The sequence below is a fragment of the Ipomoea triloba genome, chromosome 2, assembly GCF_003576645.1.
Source record: "Ipomoea triloba cultivar NCNSP0323 chromosome 2, ASM357664v1".
Lineage (NCBI taxonomy): Eukaryota > Viridiplantae > Streptophyta > Magnoliopsida > Solanales > Convolvulaceae > Ipomoea > Ipomoea triloba.
The window spans coordinates 9,846,612-9,863,844 of record NC_044917.1 but is presented as its reverse complement, the minus strand read 5'-3'; the positions used below and the strand labels follow the sequence as shown (position 1 = coordinate 9,863,844).

Below are 17,233 nucleotides of genomic sequence, written 5' to 3'. Positions count from 1 at the left end.
TATATATATATATATATATATATATATATATATATATAGTGCTAATTAATCAATTATATTGGCATGTGTGTGGCGATCATATCCAAGTCATTTTCTATCATTTCATGCATAATAAAAAGGAAACGTCTTGATTGACAACCATTTTCGTTATCTTCCCAAACTTCAAATTTTGGTTATCATTCATGATTTTAATTTTCTCTCCCTTAATTTTGAAAAAACGTACATGACAACTTTCAAATGATTTTATTTTAATAGTTACTTTTGAGAGTGCAGAATAGCTTAATACTAAGTTCCCTTTGGAATAGTTATTCTCCTTCCAACCCTGGAATACTATTCATGTGAATAGAATGACTTATCAAACGACAAAATATGTCTATTCCTTGAAATGGTATTCTATTCCCAACCTATTCCGTGAACTAAACATTTTGTTAAAGAAAAAAGTGATGCGTACATTTTTTTATGAGTCACTAAATATTACTACATTTTATCTTAAATTATTACACATTTTTTTTAAAGAAAAGTAATCCTTCTCAATAGTGAAAATATAATACTTGTTGATCAATAAAAAATATGTATTATATTTTTACTAAAAAATATATTATATTTGTTGAGTACTACTTAACTTTGTTTTAGTGTAGTGTGTGTGTATATATATATATATATATATATATATATATATATATATATATATATATATATATATATTTGTGATTTATCTTGCATAAAGTGGTCTCTTCTAAATTTTTATATTCCTCTTATGAGAGTCCTTAATATAGCTATTTCTAAATGCATGACTTAGATGAGTATGAAATTGATTTAAATTCCTTAATGAAATTGTGTAATTGAATGTTAGAACTTAATTAGAAGTTAGGTTGGGAGTAAAATGGGAGAAGAAGGTTGAAAGTAAATTTATATGTCTTTTAAATTTATTATAGTAATAATTGAGACTCAACAGTCAACAACCTATGTCTTGGAAATGATAACAGTTTTCAGTTTAAAACGTTATTATTATTCTCTGGAACATTTTAATCATTATTGTTGAAATTCATAGACGTTTTAAAAGGCATCTTTAGAGACGTGTCATCTTCGGCACTTCAGCAGGGACCGTCCAATTTCCCAACTTCCAAAGTTACATTAATTACTTTTCTTTTTTAGGAGAGAACTCTACAATCACAAAAAATAAAAATAAAAATAAAAAATAAAAAAATAAATTATTTACAGAAGATAAAATTCCTTCACGTTTATGTCTTGAGTGTAACTCCTATACTATGGTTGTCAGGGATTGATAATGTGACATTGTTTACAATTTATAACCCAATAACTAATTGAGTTGTTCGTGTAGACAATCACAATTGAAAAATTGTATTACATTGACACAAATTTAGTATCATAGCTTACAAACCACACATAAAATGTGAACTACATTACGAAAACTACATTAACCAAATAGAAAAATAAAAATCATTTAAAAATTTTTTTTAAAAAGTTTTTAAACCGACTCAAATGTATGATAAAGCTAAGATAAAAAATGGCTGAAGTAGATAATATTAAAAGTGTATAATATTCTCACCACACATTCTGTACAGATAGGTAAATAATATAATAAGTAATATAAGTGGACATGGTGCGACATAGATGAATCTCAATTTAGTTCATTGCAATTTTTTTCAACATTGTTAAAACCCTGGAGGCAACAGAGCCCAATGAGGCCCAGAGTTCCTATGAAGCTCCAATAGGCTCATTACCCAACCCACAAAAGCACCAATTAAGCCCACGTAAGAATTAACCCATTTGAAGCCTAATGAAAAGCATCAACATTTTAGTTGGTCTCATCACGATATATGGAACAGTATAATAAAATGAACGGTATCAAAGGGACATATATTTTGTTTAATTTTCTACCTAGTATATCAATTGGTCGCTAATTCCAATATCAAATTCTTTTCCATACAACTCTTAGTAGAAAGGCAAGCTTTGCAAAAACCTGATTAAGTCCAATCCGGTGGGTTCTTCAAAATTTGCAAAGTTGAAAAGGTTTATGATGGTTAAGCATATAATATATAAAGGCCCTGTTTGGTAAATGGCTGTTAACTGATTGGGTTGACTGTTTGGGTTAGAAAGTATGATTTGTTGATAACATTGACTGATTGTAGAAAGTTGTTTGATAAATTAGCTGTTAGCTGATAGCTGTTTGGTATATATTAATTTCTTTTCTCAAAAAGCTAAAGCCTTTTGAATTTTAGCATTTTGGAGTTACAAAAAGCTTATTATTTACCAACTAATAGTGGTCAAATAAGCCAAAATTGGCTGATAGGCTGATTATTTACCAAACAGGGCTAAAACATAAATTTTTACTCCAATTATATATAAGTTTAGATTTTTTTGTTGAGAGGCAGAACCATTTTTTTTTTTTTTAAGTTTAGGAATTTAATTGCACTTTTGTATAAAATTCAAAGGTATATATATTTCGCACACTTTTCCCTAATAAGAATAATCACAATAAATTAAACACTGAGATAGATATCGTAAAAAAAGAGTTTATCAGTTTATTATGGGCACCTAGAGTTTCTTCCAGGACCCCCATAGTAAAAATAATTTCCCCAAACACTATTTCTCCCAGACTTAATATTGTAACAATTTGGGTGGTCAGCCAAGAGGTGAAGATTAGACAAAGGGATCAAGTTATTGTCCCAATCCACAGTCTTCAAGTTCCTAAAATATGAAGCCTTTCTAAAGCCTTCATCTGCAAAATGGCCACTCCCCATCTGTGTTGAAGTGTGGTATCCTCTCTCACCTCCACCATTTACTATCTCTCCTCCAAACTGCACCATGCTTGCGTGGCTTCTCAGGTGGGTGAACAGGAAAGATGGCCAGTACCCGACCAGAATGCCCGGCCCGAATTCCAGCCACCAATGCCCATGTTTCGGATCCTACACAATGGATAAATCATACATTAATACTGCAACTGCATGCATGGGAGACAAACACTAATGCACTCTATCTTCACAACCATTATACGGTGGATGGTCCACACAGTTGTGTGGACGTGACAAATATGTATATTATTATCAAATGAAACTATAGTAGAATTAAAATGATACTTTAGTGTTGCTATAATAAACCTATTGCGTGTATAAAATGGAACTGAATAACAGAGCTCATATACAAATATGTATATTGTCAAATGAACGTATTTTGGAATTAAAATGATATTTAGTATTGATATAATGAATTTATTGTTTGTATAAAATGAAACTGGATAGCAGAGACATGAAGTGTAATTAAAATGATACTGCAGTGTTACTATAATGAAACTAGTGTGTGTGAAAAATAAAATTAAAACAGAATTCATACATGGTCCGCTCTGCTACCTGGACCATGGTTCGCAGTAAAATTAGCCATATAATCTCCACGCATAATTCAGGGTAGTTTAAGAGAGTCAAGTAACAATTGGGCCCCCAATTCAAGACCCTACATCGCAGCCCAACAGGATAATAAAGGGATAAATTACGATGACCCAGCGGTCCTTCATGCAATTGTTATACCATGGACGGTTACTTTATTATGGGCTCCAAGTAACATGTGAATCATGATATCAAATTGAAAAATGTGTTTTGTCTCAACTAAAAGTATAAGGTAATAGTTGGACTGCGGTTTATATATATTATGCTCAAAAGAAGGTATGATATTGCATATTGAAGTTAATTACCTTCCAAATCATAATGGCAATATCAAATTGCCTGCCATTGTAAGATGATCTTGGAGATATTGCTGCCCCCATTGCAATCCTATTGTTTGTTTGAACAAAGCCTGAGCATAGCAAGTTGTAGCATCCTGTGGCTTGGTATGCATCAGTCTGTATACAACATATAAATATATGATTGGTGATTTCAAATTATAGAAATTCATTTAATATTGTATGTATTTTATAATAATAATCTATCCAAGGGAAAATGGCATTTTTTCCTCCTATGTTATGTGCATATAGCACTTTTTCCCCCTGTGTTATTAAAGTGGCATTTTTTCTCCCTGAAATGTTAAATTGACATTTTTATCCTAAAGAATAATTATTTAATTTATTTTTCTTCTCCAACAAATTATTACTTATATGTATGGATGATTACGATTCGGTTCCAACCTAACCAAACACTATAACAATCATACCGAAATAGTATGAACGGTTCTGTTTACGATTCAAAACCGAAAAAATAAAATTAAATAATTGTTGAACCGTGAACCGGAATTGAACCACAGTCATATATAGTGAAAATGATCAAACACTTATTTTGATAAATCGGTACGATTCGGTTCCATTTTCGATTTTGAACAGCCAATCAAAACTTATTTATTTATTTATTTTTATAATTTTATTTCTTATTTAAAAATAGTCTAAATTCAACAATTATTTTATTTTATTTTTTTCGGTTCTGAATCGTAACCGTAACCGTCCATACTATTTAAGTTCAATTGCTACAGTGCTCAATTAGGTTCGTATCGAACAATGTTCTTCCATACATATTAGTAATAATTGGTTAGAGAATAAAAATAAATGAACTAGTTATTTTTAAGGACAAAAATGTCAATTTAACATTACAGGGGAAAAAACTACCACTTTTAAAATAACTGAGGGAGAAAAACTGCCACTTTAATAACTCAGGGGAAAAAGTGCTATATACACATAACATAGGGGGAAAAAGTGCAATTTTCCCTCTATCCAATATAATCAAGAAAATCAGCTAAATAAAAGGAAAAATAATAATAATATTATTAACTTGTTTTATACTGACTTACTGTCCAATAAGTGAAGAACCTAGGATAGTTGTCTCCATACAATGCTGGACTGACCTGAACAAGAAAACATGGTAGCTGATCGATTACCAAACTAGATCACAGTTTCCTGAATACTAATCTGAACTGCATTTGTTTAATTCTAATTATAAGAAGAAATATTTATAGTTTCTTAATCATCTATCAATTATCAATTTGACCACTTTTAATTTCTCAACATTTTCAGATCAATCAAATTTAATCTAAAATATTTGAAATATGAGGGTGGAGCTGAGTTTAGTCATAATGAGCATAATTTAGACATTTTGAACTTGTTCAATAATAGGAAACCCTAGTCCCAGCATTCTAATACAAGTAGCTACGGATAGGTTTATTTCCCTATTCTCATTTACCCTCATGTTCCAAATTTTCTCTCAGTGACTGCTTTTGCGAAACCGCAAGGCTAAGATTCAAACCCATGATCTTGTAGTTACGGGTTTGTATACTTAGCCATTTTGGTAGGGTTACCCCATCAAACTCAATTTTAATTCACTATCAACTTATATAAGTTGTTGTAAAATGTATTTATAGAATATATATATACACATGTAGACGTGCGGTCATTCATCATTACGTATGTAAGAATGCACCAAATGTTTAGAAATGCACAAGGGTATGATGCATTTCACTGGGATATTTTTGAACACGTTGTGATGCATTCATGCATATCGAATGGTGCATGACCAGATTGACCGCACATCCCAAGATTGTGGCGCATTTTTACATTTCACCCTGGTGTATTTATGCACACAGCTGCACGGGAACAGGGCAATATCTGTTCATAACTACGTACTTTCTCAACCTACTGAAACACAAATAGTCAATATCGCTTCCACTGAAGCTCAAATCCACCCATTTCACATGGAAGTGCAACTGGGTGCCACTAGACCACAATGTCTTGACGCATTTGAACGAATATATATACTCACGAGGTAAAAAAAGGCAAGAAATGAAGATAAAACTAAAGCAGGGTGAAAATTATAAAACCTGCCAACCAGCTTCAATGGTGTTAAGATCGTTGCCAAAAGAACCGGAAATGACCCAAAGTTGCGAGAGGCTGAATTCATACTGCTCCATTACTCGAGGCGTCCACACATTTAAGCTCGCTTTAGCTCCATAGTATTGATCTCCATTTACAAATGCAACAGCATGCTGTCATTTCAAAAAAAAAAAAAACGAAATCAATAAAGAAAAAACAAAATGCACCCAAAAAGACAAGAATAATCATTGTGTATAAAGAGTAAAATTATGATGCCTCTCTACAAAAAATATTTTATCCAATTTATTTTTTGGAAAAGGCATTGAATATATATTGTATGGTACTTGAAGGCAGTTTTTGGAACATGCTAAAAATATTAATTGCACTTTTTTAAAAAAAAAAAAGTTCAAAGATATAATTGAAATTTTTATTTTTTAGTCCAAGGGTCTAATTGCAACCTTTTGCTACTAGTTCGAAGGCTTAATTGACATTTTTTTTATAATTTAATTGCAAGAATTGTTAGTTTAGTAACCTAATTACACAAACTACAGAATTTTAATAGTTTCACTTATTTACATATTTTAATTTCTAATAAAACAGAATATACAATTTCATCAAGTATAAAACATGAGAGCAAAAAAATTTACAAAAGTTGGTATACAGATACAAATTACCCTCTCTATGCTATTTTGCATGTTTTATATACAGATACAAATTATCCTTAAAAAAAAATATACTATTTATTTGTCAAACCGGCCTCTTTTTCTTAGCTTATTTTCTTTAACAATTTCTTATAAATTTAAAATTTAACCTTCTATGTTAGTTTAGTAGAACTTTTAAGGGCATCTCCAACCATTGAGCTTAGAGGACGAGAAAGGGGAAGAAAGAGGAAGAAAACAATTGGAAGGAAGAGAAGTATAACCTCCAGAGTAAAAGTTCTCTCCAGAGGTTATGTGCTTCGTTTATGGCACGTGAGAAACACGCACCATAAATAAAGCGCAGTGTTGTCCCCCACCCACTACTTTGATATAAAATTTTCTTTTTCTTATTTGAAATCAAGTTGTTAATCAACAACTTGATATGTTCTTCTTCTTTTTAATTTGTTTTTTTTTAAATATATACTAAAATTTATTTTAAATTTTAATAACTTTTGGTATATATAGAATTTAAATTTTGTTTCCAAATTTTTTATTTGGTTATTTAAAATCAAATTATAATTATAAAATTAAAATTATTAATTATAGAAAAAGTAAATAAAATAATAGATGATGTATATGAGTTTGAATCAGTAGCGCCCATATAAAAGGGAGAAAATGGGAGAAGGATCGGATATAAAATAGGAGAGAAGATTATAAGAGCATCTCCATTAGTAGTTTTTAGGTGATTTTTTGTGGAGCCAAATGTGAGGTAAAAGAGAGAGAAATGGAAGAGAAAAAAGAAAAAGAGTCTCGCAAGAAAATTGAATTTTTGTCTCCTAATGTGGGCCCTACCAAAATAAATAAAAAAAAAACAAAAACATAATATAAATAAAAGTAAGTGCGCGTTAAACGCACCAGTAGCCTCCAGTGAGCGCGTGGGCGGGTTGAGGGTGGTCACCAATTGGCGACCACTCTCATTTATTGTTTTTGTTTTTGGTTTTTTTTTTCTTTTTCTTGTCTTTTTTTTTTCCCCTCATCATTCTCTCCTACATGGCACTTAAAAACTTGTGAAAAAAAACTATACTAAGGTGAAGTGGAGGAGTTGAGCTCACAATTTGGGGAGAACCATTGTGGATGCCCTAATATATTTATAAATATATAAATTTTATTTGTTAAAAATAAATTAAATTATAAATAAAGATAAAATCAAGTTTTCAACATTCATATTTTAATAGTGGGATTACATCTTAAGCCAAAACAATAATATTTCAATGGGTGCATTTGGTAGAGTAATTAGAATAGTTGTGGTGCATGATTCACCATTTTAGATGTAATATTTTAGCGAAATTTGGCATTTTGAGTGGTTATTCCCAAAATTGATGGTGGAAATATTTTTAGTTAGTTTCCTCCAAAACACACACTCTCTCTCTCCTTTGAAAACTCTTGCTCACTCTTTTCGAAAAATCAATTACTTTATTTCTTATCTTATATTTTGGTGACATTATAGTTTGAGCGTTCAATTGTTTTGTTATGAATCTTTTTTATCCAAGAAAAACCTATGTTACAACGCTCTTAGCGCCTTTAAGAGGTAACAAATAAGATTTGGACCGTGTATTGTGCTATACACGACTCAAATTTGTTTTAAACTATGAGTCTGTGACCATTTATTGTTTCACTTGTATTTTTAAAGTTATCCTACACTACTAATTGCTATTCAAAATGTGATTTGGAAGAAGTATATTATTATAATAAAAATGAGAATTGTTTCTCATTCAAATTGTAAATATTTTATATAAAGAGGTAAAAATTCAGTGAAAACAATGTAAATAAAATGATATAGGCATAGTTAGTTTATCAGTCAATTTTGGTTTATCTACTATTAGATATTTGATTTGGTTAAATAGACAATATGAGTGTTTGATTAATTAGCTTTTTGTAACATCTTATTACTTCGAAACGCTACAATTCAAAAAGCTGTTTTTTCGATCAACTTTAAAAAAAAAAGTCATTTTACATGTAATCAGCTATCATCTAACAGCTAATTTACTACACATTTTTATACACAACTAGTCAAACTCACTAATCAAATCAACTATTATCTATGAACTAACGGCTATTTACCAAACACTCATATAATCGCATTAATTTCACCGACATAATTTGAATGTCATTGTTGTCCAACGAAGTAGTCTTTAATGCAATATAATGATGGGTTTGTGGTCCTTAGAAAGCTAATAACTACGGGGCCATGGCATGTGTTGTGAAAGTGAAACAGAGAGAGGACTGTTGGAATGGGGAACACTCAATCTGTCAAACCATGCTTTGCTTGACTTTGAGAAACACATGACTTATATAGAAAGAAATAAAAGTCGCTTTCTAGGATTTACAAATATTATTCAATCAAGACATTTCACTATCTATCTCGTCTGGTAAGAATAATTGTGTTTCACATATGGGGAGATACTTTTTATTTTTTATTTTTTATATTACAATACTTTGATTTACAAAAAAATCAACCAACACTATTTAAAATTAAGTTGACCATGTTTAGTAGCATAATTAGTTTATTAGTCAATTTTAATTTATTTGAACACTATTAACTATTTGACTTGATTAAACAATCCATATGAGTGTTTAATAAATTAGTTTTCTGTAACATCTTATTGCTCTAAAATATTAAAATTCAAAAAACTGCTCAAAGCAGCTTTTTCTATCAGTTTTTTTTTTTTTTTGAGAAAGTCATTTTGCATGTAATCAACTATCACTCAGTTAAAAGTTATTTACCAAACACTTTTTTACAATCACCTAATGATATGCTATCAACTAGTTATACCACTAACTCAACCAGCTAATATTTATTTACCAAACACCACGTTAAGAGTTAAACATGGATTATAACCCTAACTAACAAAAAATCACTATAAGAGATAAACCAACTTATATTACATATAACTAACTAATTCAAACTAAAAAGACCAATAAACAATTCATATGATGAATTGGACTTGAAATTTTGTAGTTATTAAATTAAGGAAAAATGGTCAAATAAGCTCTCAAACTTTACCCAAAAGTACAATTAAGCACTCGAACATTCAAAAAGTTCAATTAAACACATGAACTTGTCATTTTGGTGCATTTAAACCCATATGACCGGTTGTTTCAAGTGAACAACCGGTCATAATTTTTTCGACCAACATTCCAACGGCCAGAATATCCATCCCCAACCAACGGTCGTCTTCTCCAAACCACATTGTTCGACGAACACACTGGTCGTCTTCTCCAAATGTGTTCGTCTTCTCCAGATGAACAATATGTTCGCACTGTTCGTCTTTTCCACTGGAGAAGACGAACGGTGTGGTTGTCTGTAGGTTGGGGATGAACATTCTGGTCACCGGCCGTCGGAATGTTGGTCGGAAATATTATGATCGGTTGTTCACCTGGAATAACCGGTCATATAGATTTAAATGCACCAAAATGACAAATTTATGTGTTTAATTGAACTTTTTAAATGTTCAAGTGTTTAATTACACTTTTAAGTAATTTTTGAGGACTTATTTGACTCTTTTCTCTTAAATTAACTGTCGAACAAATTTTGAATTACAAAGAATACAGTAAGTTGAACTTAGCAAGCCTATCGAGTTTCACTAAAGTTACCTAATTACTTCTTCAAAGGCTATATATTTTGAATAAATTGGTCCCTCGAACCAAATAAAGTTGCAACTTTTGACCGAGAATTAAAAAAGCTGACAACAGATTTTGCATTCAATAGCAGCAGTAAATTCACCTGACTATAGCTTTAGATTTTTTATTTTTTTTTTCTAAACGAATTTTTTGTCTATCTATCTAACAAATACTAAAACACTACACAATTTCTCTCATTTTGTCTTTGAGTAAAGTTATCTTTAATATTTTATTATAATTTTAAATTTAATGTCTTTTGTAACTCAATAGTATTTCTGTGACTCTTCGAAATAAACATGTTCGAATCTTAGTGAGGAAATTGATTCTTTGGCTCTGTTTGGTAAATGACTGTTAGCTGATTGGGTTGGCTGTTTGGGTTAGAAGGTATGATTTGTTGATAACATTAGCTGATTGTATAGAGTTGTTTGATAAATTAACTGTTAGGTGATAACTGTTTGGTATAATTTCTTTTCTCAAAAAGCTAATTGAAAAGGCTGTTTTGAGTAGTCTTTTGAATTTTAGCATTTTGGAGTTACAAAAAGCACTTATATTGATTTTTTAACCAAATCAAACAATTAATACTTAATAGTGCTCAAATAAGCTAAAATTGACTGATAAACTGATTATTTACTAAAAAGGCCTCTGTCAAATCAATTTTTTCAATAATTTTAGTCAAATTCCATTAATCAAACTCTGATATATATAAAATAAGGCAGATAAATTGGGAGAAGTAACCTCATGATCGTTGCTCATGGTGTCCCGGCGAACTGCTCTACTGATCTTCTTCCTTCCAAATCTACGAACGTCGCTAGCTCTCAACACATCCTCCTCCCTTGTTCTTCTGATCGGAACCGTTCCTTCTGGGCACCATTCCCCAGATTCTGACCATACTTGAAACCTCTTCTCTGCTGCATCACCTAAATTGTGTCCTTTTGGTCTCTCTGGAGCTTCCTACCCCCCACCCCCAAACAAAAACCATTGTACAATTAGTTTAATTTAGAAGCATATTCTAAATGAAAAGCTAAGGAAGATCAGAGTTAATTCCAGTACTATAATGTGGTTACTTGATAATAGATATTTATTCAAATTTATTATCCATTTTTAATTCCATCTATTTAGTCACTCATCAAATATTTGTTTAATATGTGTTAAATTAGAGTATAAAATTGAAAAAAAAAAAAACTAACGGAATCACCTCTCCAGAGTTACATATTTAAAGGTTTGAAACAGCATACATATATAATGGTCTCAAATTTGAGTCAGAGACTTATTAGTAGTCTGGTCCAATTTGACTTATGAATCAACTTAATTTTCACATTCACACTAATTAATATTTAACAGCATGACTAAATGTGACCATTTATAATCAAATTGAAAGTGGAACATAAAATTGATAACTCGGAAGAATTGAAGTACCAATGGCTTCTTTCCTTTGAGTTGAGGATGATCGAAAGCGGGTTGAAGATGAGATTGTACACAGTCTATTAGATCCCCATCTGGACTCTGGAACATACAATCAGTGTATAAGAATGGGTTAGCCTTTAAATTAATCTTCAAACGGGAGAGAGAGAGAGAGAGAGGGAGAGGGAGAGAAAGAGAGAGATGCCTGAATTGTCTTGACCGCAGGCTTGTTGATCGTCTTGAGATATGCCCTTATCCTCCTTAGTTTCAGAATTTCTTGGCGTGGCCGGAATGTGCGGTTTGAAAGTAGGTAATCACCGGCGCCGGCGTCGCCGGAAGCCGTCGGAGACAGTAAAGAAGCTGTTAGAATGGAGAAAACAACAAACGTAGATATAACTGATGAAAATGTTTGGTTGGGTTTGAAAGAAGCCATAATATATATGTTAGTGTCTGTTTTGCATTTGAGTTAGTTGTTGTTGTTGTGTTTGATGACAACTACAGCGACAACCATGGCTTCATTTCACATGGAAAAACACCTGCTGCTTCTACAGCGATGGCTGCCTCGCCATTTTTAAGAGAATCAAGAGAGAGAGAGAGAGAGAGAGAGAGAGAATTTTGATGAATAAACACAAGTGTAGTGATGTATGTTGAAGGTGTTGAAAGTGCGCCTGGCTTGGGTGTTGGTTTGGTGTTCTGACACACAGCTTTCACCCTCTGCTTATATTAAAGTTGGGTGTTTATAGTCCAACAATGCTCTGGTGTGGTCCGAAACCTCCTTTCACTCCTTTCACATTTTCAACAAAGTTTTTTTTTTTTTTTTCTGAGAAAGTTACTTTATATTAATTCAATTACGAAGACAAAAAAATGATAGAAGGAGGGTTAGAGAATCACTCCGGTCTCTGAACAACAGGTTTAGAAATGGACTATCTCGCTAACAAATGAGCTCCCGGGTTCAATGATTGTTTTACAAGTTAATCCTATATGTTTAAGTTTATCAGATGTCAATCTTGTAATCACATTTGTTTTCCATAAGGAATGTCTCAGTTTCGAGTCTCATTCCAATCAAGACAGATATAATTGTCAAATAGATACTATAAATTAGTCTTTCAACTTCTTTTAAAATATCTTTACTTACTTGTAAAGATAAAAAATTTGATGAAATATGATTTACCCAATACACACTATCTGATAGTGGTTATAAGTTTTTCTCATCACTTAAAAAAATATGAAATATTCCAAAAATGAAGGCATTTCATGTTTTTTTTACTAATTTTTATTGATCCAAAATATCATAAACTGAAGTTGGTCAAATTGATTATCAATAATTATTGATTCATTGATTTAAATTAATAAAATAATACTCAATTCATACACCAAGAGTCCAAGACCATAATTTTTTTAATCTATTATGAAATAATATATTTCCACATTTTTTAATCACATCTTTCTAGAGGATAGCAAATTTAGAAAATAAAAAATATCACATCTTATTTATTTGTTTAAAATTGTGTTAAATACAATTATTCCATATAAAATAAAATGGAGCAAGTAAATCAATAGAACAGTAAAAGAAGGGTAAATGAATGAATAAAATGAAAATAAAAATTTACAGACACCTCTTTTCGTGCGATCAGGTGATTAGGATTTGGAAGTTTTAGCAGAACAAGTGAACTACTTCTGTGTAAGAGTGATTAGTAAGCTGCAGAACTACCGAATATTCAGAAATACTGTGCACACTAAAATATGTATTTGACAATTTCGTCATTTATAAATATTACTCCATCCTTCTGTTGTGTCTTATTCAGTTAAGAAGATTGGATAATGTTATTCACAATTTAATTTTTTTTTTTTGTAATTTTTAATTTTGTGGTACATAAAATTTATATATCTAGAGACTATTTTTTTTTTTTTAAAAAAAACAGTATTGTGGATAATGTTATTCAAATATTCACAATTCAATGTTCTTTCACAGTACTTTACTATATTTTTAAAATTTTCTTTTTGTTAGAAGTTGAAAATAGAGATTTAAATTGATTGAATGATGTATAAATGAACTAATTTATTAAAATTGAAAGTTTAGAACATTAATTTGAAAATGTCAAAAATTTTAGTTGAGCCGCATGATAAGCTTGACAACCCAAGATTTTAGGGTTAGGGTAAAAAATTTTGAACACAAACAAAATAAATGATCAATTAACCCGAACCGAAAACCTGACAACCCTATAGGGCTAGCTCGAAACTGAACGGGTTGGTCTGATTGACATCCCAGGATTTTACGAGCTAGTGTAGTAATTTAAGTAATAATAATGTTTAGTTTTAATTGATCATACTAATTAGTTTTAATAAAATAAAATAGGTATAATTATAATATATTAGGAATTATTATAATTTGTTGTAAACGATTTAGTCAATGTTGACTTTACTTTTTAATGTTGTGACACATTTTAATTTACTCGGCCGGTGTATAACACTTATATATTGATTATGCATCAAATATTTTCTATTGATTTATTTCATTTTTTACTTGGTACTTGTAATTTTAAATTTGATCAAATTTTACTTTATTGCAATTTAGAAGTTTTGAATGAAGGGTTAGTTTGAAATAGATATTTTCTAGACTTTATTTTTGTTAGGTAAATGATTTTGTGTTGAAGTGAAAGGTACAAGTTTGGGTGGATTGGAGATGTGAAATCATATCGATGCAGTTTAGTTGATCAGCCTCGGCGTTTAATGGTTGCGGTAGACTAGCTTTGCTTTAGTATTTGGTGGTCACAGGCCTGAATAACACTGACACATTCTATCTTCATTCATACTGAATTGTTAGTTCAACTTAACTGTCTAGTATGTCTGTCCTAATATAATTTCATATAACTAATTTGTAACAGAGATATAAAATCTTTTCACTATACCATTGGTTCATATGCTTTCTCAACCTATTAAAGTACAAAGAGTCAATACTGATCATACTGGGACTCAAATCCATGACCTCATTTAGAAAAGTCGTTTCATGTCACTTGACCACAAAGTCATTGGCATATCAGATCATTAATTCATAACAAAAATGAATTACTGTAATAATTGCTTTAATAATATTCACAACAATTACTATTGTTATAAGGGCTAGTGTCATGTGATATCATCTCACGAGTCTTAATCCGTGAGACAGATCGACTCCAATAAAAATGTGTCACAACATAATTGTATGCATATCGTCATCTATGTCAAATTGTTGTTTGTTATTTTTGTCTTTGGGTTCATATGTACACAAATGTGTTATTCTATGTGCTCGTACTTATTGTGCGAAGTTTTATTTGCGCTCAAATTGTGAACTCATTCATTAAAGTTAGGTGTGTCATTTCTACACTTAAAGTGCGTCTTTTGTGTGTTAACCGCGAGGAAACTTGCCTTAGTACGAGAACCCTTCCATATATATATATATATATATTTGTCTTTTGATAGTTATCAAATTTCTTAGTAGTTAAATTTACGAAATACTTTTTTTTAAAGAATCTAACTCCATCCTAAGCAATAGTTTGGGTGATACGATTCGCAAATCACAAATAAAAGTTGATGTCCATCAATTGACTACAAGCATTTTTAATATGCTCAATAATTAAACCGAACTAAGAATACAAAGTTTCTGCATTAATAGCTTGCCAAACCTGCTGGGCAAATATCAATCTCTACTTCCACTCTATCAATCAATAAATCCTTCAAATAAGTACTGATAGCTTCATGAGCATTGACACTTAAAAATTCTGTTTCCTTTGGTTGGAACAACCCCTCCACGCACACCGCTTTGGCGGCAATGAATGAACCTTTCAAGTTTTTTTTTTTTTTTTTTTTTTTTTTTTTAAATTATATCATCCATCCAAAACTTGTCCTCTTCTCTACCTGCATGGATATAGTTGCGTCAGTATTCATTTTCATTCTACTAAACACTTTTAATTCTAATCAGTTAACTTATATATAAACTTTCAACATACATTCACCTTCAATTATTAACTTTTTATTTTTCAATTATTAGTTGAGCTTGGCAAATAGAGCATACGTATAAAATAAATTAATAAAAATATAAAAAGGGAATAAGAGAATATGTCTAGCAAATGAGAAACTAGCCTCTTAGCACAAGGCATGGGGCTATGGGCCCTCAAAGCACAAATTAAAGCTAAGCTAATCATTATATTTTCGTCTTTAATTTCTTTATAGGTTATTAGGACAATTGTTGTTGCTTGAATTGCTTCCCCAATTCCATGATCGCCATGTTACCAAACATCAAGAAAAGTCAATTTGTGCAATAATCCATGACCTAGAAATCTAGAATCTCTCTTTTAACTCCGGATTCAATCTTTTGTCTAAAACAATTTTGTGTATGTAGTAATTAATTTCATGGTAAAATGTTGTGCTATTTGCTTTGTCAAGCAAGATTTGTCTCACTTGTTAAACATATTTAGTAATTAAGTGATTCTGTTTCACATAATTTTCATAAAAGATTGCAACATGATATTGGATCTAAACCATCATTTTTTAGTTAATTTTTGTGATTGAGTTAGAGCCTGAACCTGAATATTATGGTCATGTTTGGTAACATAGTTAGCTTATGTCAATTTTAGCTTGTTTGATCACTATTAATTGTTTTATTTGGTTAAACAGTTGGCCCTGTTTGGTAAATAATCAGCTTATTAGTCAATTTTGGTTTATTTGACCACTATTAGTTGTTTGACTTGGTTAAAAAATCAATATAAGTGTTTGGTTAATAAGTTTTTTGTAATTTCAAAATACTAAAATTTAAAAGGTTACTCAAAGCAGTCTTTTCAATTAACTTTTTGAGAAAAGAAATTATACCAAACAGTTATCAGCTGACAGCTAATTTACCAAACACCTCTCTACAATCAGCTAATACTATAAACTAATCATACATTCTAACCCAATCAGCTAACACCTATCAGCTAACAGCCATTTACCAAACAGGGTCAATATTAATGTTTGATTAATTAGCTTTTTGTAACAGCTTACTACTCTAAAACGCTAAAATTAAAAAAGCTGCTCAAAACAGCTTTTTGAAAAAATCATTTTGCATATAATCAACTATCAGCTAACAACTAATTTAACAAACATACTTTTACAATCAACTAATGTTATCAACTAGTTAAATCCACTAACTCAATCAGCCAATAGTTATTTACCAAATATCCCTACATTATTGGTATCCACAGGAATCAAATGAGGGCCACACTCTAGAGTGAGCCGCCATGGATGTCGGCCCCAAACCCCCGCAAAGTAAGCAGGCTTAGTAGTCCATAGCTTTGTGAATGCCAGGAGGGAGTAATGAACATTTGGTTACTTTTATATATCTCACATCTTTTCACAAATACCCACTACTACTAACACAATCACATACCGTCCACACTTTGCTTGCTAGCTGCAAAGTAAAGGGGAAAAAAGGCAGCTGTACCCTTTGTTTACGATATCTTTGGTGCATATCATGATTCCTTTTGTAAAGCACGCCTGCAAATTGATTCCCACTCACAACATAGGATAATACTTGTTTTGCATCAACGTGTTCCCAACAATTCTAACATTTGTGAATGGGCAATGTGGGGAGTAGTATTTGTTGAGTAAAGGGTCAAGTCCAGCAATTGATGGCTAAGGAATTGTTGAATGGCAGTCTGAAGGGTCAAGTCCAACTCCATGCCTCTTGAAAATG

At 31.1% G+C, this 17,233-nt stretch overlaps 1 protein-coding gene across 1 annotated transcript; it reads right to left on the bottom strand.

Moving 5' to 3' along the window:
• Nucleotides 1-2,475: 2,475 nt before the first annotated feature.
• Nucleotides 2,476-12,222, bottom strand: LOC116011451. Its single transcript, XM_031251016.1, has 7 exons — nucleotides 11,732-12,222; nucleotides 11,542-11,628; nucleotides 10,861-11,076; nucleotides 5,815-5,979; nucleotides 4,792-4,845; nucleotides 3,710-3,856; nucleotides 2,476-2,930 (listed from the first exon to the last, which is right to left on the bottom strand). The coding sequence occupies exons 1-7, from the start codon at nucleotides 11,957-11,959 to the stop codon at nucleotides 2,550-2,552; spliced, it is 1,278 nt and encodes a 425-aa protein (XP_031106876.1). The 5' UTR covers nucleotides 11,960-12,222; the 3' UTR covers nucleotides 2,476-2,549.
• Nucleotides 12,223-17,233: the final 5,011 nt, after the last annotated feature.